Source organism: Prorops nasuta, unplaced genomic scaffold (assembly GCF_024137725.1).
Source record: "Prorops nasuta isolate Cenicafe-Biocafe unplaced genomic scaffold, Cenicafe_Pnas_1.2 PNAS00023, whole genome shotgun sequence".
NCBI lineage: Eukaryota > Metazoa > Arthropoda > Insecta > Hymenoptera > Bethylidae > Prorops > Prorops nasuta.
This window is the reverse complement of record NW_027116820.1, coordinates 3,725,645-3,733,914: the sequence shown is the minus strand read 5'-3', so window position 1 is coordinate 3,733,914 and position 8,270 is coordinate 3,725,645. Positions and strand designations below refer to the sequence as shown.

General features: G+C 38.5%; 1 protein-coding gene across 1 annotated transcript; it reads left to right on the top strand.

Annotated features, from left to right (window-relative positions):
- Nucleotides 1-1,797: 1,797 nt before the first annotated feature.
- On the top strand, nucleotides 1,798-8,270 carry LOC136781619 (uncharacterized). The gene is made up of 5 exons (XM_066740514.1): nucleotides 1,798-2,259; nucleotides 2,865-3,284; nucleotides 3,357-3,482; nucleotides 3,550-3,656; nucleotides 8,216-8,270. The coding sequence occupies exons 1-5, from the start codon at nucleotides 2,233-2,235 to the stop codon at nucleotides 8,268-8,270; spliced, it is 735 nt and encodes a 244-aa protein (XP_066596611.1). The 5' UTR covers nucleotides 1,798-2,232.

Sequence of the window (8,270 nt, the reverse complement as noted above, 5' to 3'; positions counted from 1 at the left end):
TACATTTACGCTCAAAAAATCATGTATTAATCAATTTTTAGAGATCAGCTGTTGTTGGGAAGAGAGTGATGCGTGCCGTTGTACCTCTGTCCTTCTTCAATTAACTCTCTGTTACATTCAAACATTTTTCACAGCCAAACTATTAATTCCAGCGACTTCATTTTCATTTTAGTCGAAAATATGGTAAATGAGGAACACGCCAAATTAATTTCAGATATTTCCAATCAATAATGTGCCTGTACGAGACGAAAACATAAAACGCTGCTCTGCAATCCCTTCTTTCCCCTTCCCACAGGCTAGTCGTGAAGCAGAATCACGCTCACCGTGCGTCGCCTGCCTGGGAGGGAAAGAGAGAAGAAATGAAAGCAGTGTGTTATTTTTATCGGTCGTACATGCTCATTTTCAGTAGGAAAAATATGAAAAAATTGTTGCATGTTCCTCGTTTATTTTACTTTCAGGTAAAACAAGAAAGAAGTCGCTAGGATTAATAGTTTGACTGTGAAAATTGATAGAATGTAACAGATAGTTGATTGAACAAGTACAGACGAACTACGGCACGCGTCACTCTTTTTCCGACAACAGCTGATTTATGAAAATTGATAAATACATGATTTTTTTAGCGTAAATGTAGGAAATAACATCTACTTTCCAGTACATCTTTATATTCGTAATTATTTTTGAATTTTTGAGCTGGAAAAAGAGCGAAACATGAAGCATTATGTTCATCCTTCTTCAATCAACACTGTGTAACTTTTAATGATTTGTCAAAGCCAAACTATTGATCCCAGCGATTTCTCTCTTGCTATACCTGAAAGTATATTACATAAGGAATACGCTAAATTATTTTCAGATTTTTCCAAACAAAAAAAGGCTGCACGAGTCGAAATCATAAAACGCTGTTCTGCACTCCCTTCTTTCCCCTCCCACAGGCTAGTCGAGAAGCAGAATCACGCTCACCGTGCGTCGCCTGCCTGAGAGGGAAAGAGAGAAAAGATGAAAGCAGTGTGTTATGTTGTGGGTCGTACAATCTCATGTTTAGTTTGAAAAATCTGAAAAAATTTTAACATGTTCCTCATTTTCCATACTGTCAAGTAAAACAAGAATGACATCCCTCTGACTTATAGTATGCCTGTGAAAAATGTTTAAATGTTACACAGAGTTGATTCAAGAAGGACAGAAACAAGTCTAAGGGAATCTTTCTGCATAAAAACCTTGACCTAATGCCCATTTCATACCTGCAATGTTTCATTATTTTCAGTGACCTTCCATTCTTTTACTCACTGAAATACTCGCTCTCTCTCTCTCACTCACCCTCCACCTGCCAAAAGGTCTCCTTTCCAACTATTCTTGTGCCCCATCCCTGTACTACCTACCCAGTCTTGTGTCAAATTCTACCTTGTTCACCATTTCTCTCTCTCCTTTGTAAGCCCTTCCCCTCTATTATCCATGTTCACTTGTCACTACCGCAGCTGGACAAATATATAGCAAAATCTCTATTGCACATAAAGATTGAAAAAAGGATAATGGAAGAATCTTTATGTACAATAGAGATTTTGCTATATATTTGTCCAGTTATAATAGTAATAGTTGAACATGGATAATAGAAGGGAAGGGCTTACAAAGGAGAGAGAGGGAGAAATAGTAAGCATCCTAGAATTTGATACAAGACTGGCTGCGTAGTAAAGAGATGGGGTGCACGAAAAGTTGGAAAGGACACCTTTTGACAGGTGGAGGGTGAGTGAGTGAGAGAGAGAGCGAGTATTATAATTAGAAAAAGAATGAGAGGGCACTGAAAATAATGAAAGATTGCAGGTATGAAATGAGGAGGAGGAATAGCTGGTGACAGAAGAGCTACTGTCATGGAAAAATATATTAAAATAAGAGAGAAAAAGATAGAGAGAAATGAAAACATAAAGAAAAAATGGAGTAATTACTCACCTATTACGCCAATCTAACCAGGAACCACTAAATAGAATTATTCACTCACAAAATCACTTTTTAAATAAAACTGCACACTGCACTGAAAGACTTTTAAATCACGTCTACGTCACGCACGCATACCACACACAATTGAAGTTGTCACCACTGTAGACATTATAGGGAAATCGCGAATTATGGGTAATATTGGGTAACCGATGAACGCCCCCCCTCCCACCTGCGGTGAAGAGCATTATTAGTTCCGTTTGAATCACACCAGTGAGAGGATCGTGTGTGCAATCGAGTCCATCATCAATGTCGGAAGGAAGTGCAAAGAAAATGGTAAGTGTTCTTTATAATTCTTATTCCGCGAGTGAAGTAGCTGTAAATAAAAACCTGAAAATAAGAAAAAAGTGTTATAAAATATATTCAGTGTTTCATATATTTCTGTCCTTTTTACAACTTCTTATATCTAATTTTTGTAGACTTGTAATAAGTATGCAAAGAATAGATATAAGAAGCTGTACAAAAGACAGAATGAAACAATGAACATATTTTACACAAAGCCGAAATCAGACCATACTTTTTCTCGTGCTGGATTACTTGATGAATTAAAATGTTGTTTACTGATTGGTTATAATAATGCAAATATCCAATCAGCAGTCACCATTCTAAATTCAGCAAGCAATTCAGTACGAGAAAAAGCATCGTCCGATTTCGGATTTAGTTATATTAATTATTAAAATTTTATATCCATGTAATGGCAATAATATGTACAACCTTCAAAGAGTCGCAAATGTGGTTTCAGTTACGCTGTGAATGTAAACAATATCTAACATAATGTTTACATTCACAGCGAACTTCGAAACACAAAAGCGACTCTTCGAAGATTGTACATATTATTGCCATCGTCGTTATTTACTACAAATGATATTGTTTTTTTTCAGAATACGCGACGCTCGAGGACCCCCTCAAGAAGTAAGGAGTTTCCCCCCTTACCATCGCCGAAGAATTCCACTTCGGCCACGACTGGGTCGCGGAGAGGGCCTAAAAAGGCCTCGCCTCCGCTGCCATCTACCAGGTGGGTGCAATGGGTGCCACCTCCACCACCACCACAAGCCATCGCCGACGCCGCTGCACCTCCGCCACAAGCCGCCGCTGCACCTCCGCCACAAGCCGTCGCTACACCTCCGCCACAAGCCGCCGCTGCACCTCCGTCACAAGCCGCCGCTGCACCTCCGCCACAAGCCGCCGCTGCACCTCCGCCACAAGCCGCCGCTGCACCTCCGCCACAAGCCGCCGCTGCACCTCTGCCACAAGCCGCCGCTGCACCTGGACCATCCAGGACTAAGAATCCGGAGGAAAAAGTGAGTACCTACCATTTTGTGTTATATTTATTTAAATTAATTCTTTTTTTAAATTAAAATTTCAATTTTCAGGAGAAAGCTCGCCTCAAGAGGCAAAAATACCGCCAAGGGCGGTCTAAAAGATTGGCCGCTGCCGCCGCCGCTGCTGGGGCAGCCGAAAAGAAGAGCCGCCGCGCCAAAAAAACCTCCAACGTAGCTGTAAGTAAAAAAATCACTCAATTTCATTATTTATTGAAACATATTCTAACGATCTGACTATTTACAGATGAGGAGCTTCTCACTCCAATCCATGGAGGTCCAGCCTCCACCGCAGCCAACGGCAGTCCACCACCACCACCACTACCAGCAGCAGCAGCAGCCACATTACCCCATGTACTATAACACCCCCCCTACATTCATGCAGCCCCCCAATTTAGTTTATGGGATGCCCCCCCCCCGTTAGCAACTATTACCCCTTTATTCCTAATTATCAAATGTACAGATAAATAAAACATTGTATATTTTAAATTAATTGACTCTTAATTTCAAAACCTTCAAAGCTTCTTTTGCAGGTAATAAGGAAAACATGCAGGAGATCCGTCTGTCCTTCGTCAATCAACGCTGAGTAACCTTCAATCATTTTTTGCAGCTAAACTATTAATCCGAGCGACTTCTTTCTTGTTTTAGTCGAAAATATGGTTAATGAGGAACACGCTATATTAATTTCAGATTTTTCTCATGAAAAATGTGTCTGTACGAGTCGAAATCATAAATATTGCTTTTGCCTCTCCCTTCTTTCCCCCCCTCAAAGGCTAGTCTAGTAGCAGATTCACGTTCACCGTGCGTCGTGTGCCTGAGAGGGAAAGAGAGAAGAGACAAAAGTAATGTTTTATGAGTTTCGATCGTACAGGCTCATTTTTGATGGGAAAAATCTGAAATTAATTCAGCATCTTCCTCATTTACTATATTTTCGACTAAAACAGGAAAAAAGTTGGTCGGATTAATAGTTTGGCTGTGAAAAATGTTTGAATGTTACAAAGTGTCGATTGGACAAGGACAGACGAACTACGGCACGCGTTACTCTCTTTCCAACAGCAGCTGATCTCTCAAAATTGATGAAAATATGAATTTAAGATCGTAGATGTAGAAAATAACATCTACTTTAAAATAAATGCTTATTTTCTTGAAGATTTATTCAATTGTTACTAAAAATCACAGCGAGGCATCAAATAGTGCAATTATCTTTCTTCAACCAACGCTGTGTAACTTTCAATCATTTTTTGCAGCTAAACTATTGGTCCGAGGGATTTTTTTCTTGTTTTAGCTGAAAGTGTGGTAAATGAAGAATATGCTACATTATTTTCAGATTTTTCTCATCAATAATAAGTGTATACGACCGAAATTAGTACAACGCTGCATTTGACGCCCCTCTTTCCACTCCACAAAGCTATTACGCCAGCGTGAAACCGAGTTTCATGATTATTGCGCGGTATGAGGTAAGGGGTATGCTCTGCTCGCTAGCGGGTGAGACGGAAGGAGACGCGAGGGGAATGCAAGTCTCTCAGAAGGAATTTTCATACTACGGGCTTACTTGTAGGTGGAAAAATCTGGAAAAAATAAGGCATATTCATCTTTAGACAGACTATCGTCTAAAACAAAGATATTCTCGATCGGACCAATGGTTTGGCAATAAGAATTGTTTAATCGATAACTTGCATTCCCTTCGCGTCTCCTTTCGTCTCGCCCGCTAGCGAGCGGAGCGTTCCCCTTACGTCATACGGAGGAATAGCCAAGAAGCTCGGGTTCACACTGTGAAAATGCTAGGTCAAGGAGGGGCGGTGCGGGAAGGGGGGGCAAGAGGAGCGTTGTACTAATGTCGGTCGTACAGGCTCATTTTTGATGAGAAAAATCTGAAATTAATTCGGCATCTTCCTCATTTACTATATTTTCGACTAAAATAAGAAAGAAGTCGTTCGGATTAATAGTTTAGCTGTGAAAAATGTTTGAATGTTGCATAGTATCGATTGAACAAGGACAGACGTACTACGGCACGCGTTACTCTTTCCATCATCAGCTGATCTCTCAAAATTGATAAATATATGAATTTAGGATCGTAGATAGAGAAAATATCATCTACTATAATCAAAATAATTTATTGTCTTGAAGATTTATTCAATTGTTACTAAAAATCACAGCAAGGCATCAAATAGTTCCTTTATCTTTCTTCAACCAACGCTGAGTAACATTCAAACATTTTTTACAGCTAAACTATTAATCCGAGCGACTTCTTTCTTATTTTAGTCGAAAATATGGTTAATGAAGAACACGCTATATTAATTTCAGATTTTTCTCATGAAAAATGTGTCTGTACGAGTCGAAATCATAAATATTGCTTTTGCCTCTCCCTTCTTTCCCCCCCTCAAAGGCTAGTCTAGTAGCAGATTCACGTTCACCGTGCGTCGTGTGCCTGGGAGGGAAAGAGAGAAGAGACAAAAGTAATGTTTCATGAGTTTCTGTCGTACAGGCTCATTTTTGATGGGAAAAATCTGAAATTAATTCAGCATCTTCCTCATTTACTATATTTTCGACTAAAACAGGAAAAAAGTTGGTCGGATTAATAGTTTGGCTGTGAAAAATGTTTGAATGTTGCATAGTATCGATTGAACAAGGACAGACGTACTACGGCACGCGTTACTCTCTTTCCAACAGCAGCTGATCTCTCAAATTTGATGAATATATGATTTTGGGATGGTAGATGTAGAAAATAACATCTACTTTAAAATAAATGCTTATTTTCTTGAACATTTCTTCGATTTTTACCAGGAAACACAGCGAGGCATCAAATAGTTCGTTTATCTTTCTTCAACCAACGATGAATAACATTCAAACATTTTTTATAGCTAAACTATTAATCCGAGCGACTTCTTTCTTGTTTTAGTCGAAAATATGGTTAATGAGGAACACGCTATATTAATTTCAGATTTTTCTCATGAAAAATGTGTCTGTACGAGTCGAAATCATAAATATTGCTTTTGCCTCTTCCTTCTTTCCCCGTCGCTAGCGAGTCGAGTAGCAGATTCACGTTCACCGTGCGTCGTGTGCCTGAGAGGGAAAGAGAGAAGAGACAAAAGTAATGTTTTATGAGTTTCGATCGTACAGGCTCATTTTTGATGGGAAAAATCTGAAATTAATTCAGCATCTTCCTCATTTACTATATTTTCGACTAAAACAGGAAAAAAGTTGGTCGGATTAATAGTTTGGCTGTGAAAAATGTTTGAATGTTACAAAGTGTCGATTGGACAAGGACAGACGAACTACGGCACGCGTTACTCTCTTTCCAACAGCAGCTGATCTCTCAAAATTGATGAAAATATGAATTTAAGATCGTAGATGTAGAAAATAACATCTACTTTAAAATAAATGCTTATTTTCTTGAAGATTTATTCAATTGTTACTAAAAATCACAGCGAGGCATCAAATAGTGCAATTATCTTTCTTCAACCAACGCTGTGTAACTTTCAATCATTTTTTGCAGCTAAACTATTGGTCCGAGGGATTTTTTTCTTGTTTTAGCTGAAAGTGTGGTAAATGAAGAATATGCTACATTATTTTCAGATTTTTCTCATCAATAATAAGTGTATACGACCGAAATTAGTACAACGCTGCATTTGACGCCCCTCTTTCCACTCCACAAAGCTATTACGCCAGCGTGAAACCGAGTTTCATGATTATTGCGCGGTATGACGTAAGGGGAACGCTCCGCTCGCTAGCGGGCGAGACGAAAGGAGACGCGAAGGGAATGCAAGTTATCGATTAAACAATTCTTATTGCCAAACCATTGGTCCGATCGAGAATATCTTTGTTTTAGACGATAGTCTGTCTAAAGATGAATATGCCTTATTTTTTCCAGATTTTTCCACCTACAAGTAAGCCCGTAGTATGAAAATTCCTTCTGAGAGACTTGCATTCCCCTCGCGTCTCCTTCCGTCTCACCCGCTAGCGAGCAGAGCATACCCCTTACCTCATACCGAGCAATAGCCTAGAAGCTCGGGTTTACACTGCGTAAATGCTTTGGTCAAGGAGAGGGGTGCGGGAAGGGGGGCAAGAGGAGCGTTGTACTAATGTCGGTCGCACACGCTCATTATTGATGGGAAAAATATGGAAAAATTATAAAGAGCTCCTGATTTGCAACATTATCATTTAAAACAACAACGAAATTGATCCGACCGATAGTTTGGCTGCAAAAATTATTTGAATATCATCGATTGTTGGTTGGAAAAGGAAAGAGATTCTACAGTTAGCATCGATTCTCTCGATCATTAGATGAGCAATCAAAACAGTAATTTCTATTCTTTTAAGCTAAAATCTATATTACAACATCTACCTTGATAATTATCATTTTATCTTCTTAATTTCGTTTATATTTGAGATTTGTTGCTAGAATGGATAGGAGACAGAAATCACTACGTTTATCGTTTTTCAAACATCTTCTCTGTTAGATTTATACATTTTTTGCATCTAAACTATAAGTCCGATCGTCTTTGTTGTTGTTTTAGCTGAATGTGGGATGAACAAGGCATCCCTCTCCTTGTAGCATCAGCTTCAGCATTCTCAAATAATGTATGTAATAATAATCCTGGGAAGCCGTATTTTGTTTTGAATACTTTTATTTATAAAATCGTGTATTTACAGTGCCCTCTTTTGGGTAAAAATAATATTAGAAAAAGTGTTCTGTTTTACCGACATTACGTCTCTTTAGAGCAAATTTCATCATAATTACTAGTTTTCAAACTACAGCGTTATTTGTGAACCGATTTTCGATTTTGAGGACATTTTGGAATCAGCAAAATAATGTCTATGGGATAAAACAACGAAATCTTTAGATTTTAGCTTCATTAAATTTTAATATTTTTTTATTAATATTCATATATATTTTTTTTTTAATTTTACAGTATTTCTTTGTTTTATCCCAAAGCTGCTATTCTGCCGATTCCAAAACCATCGTAA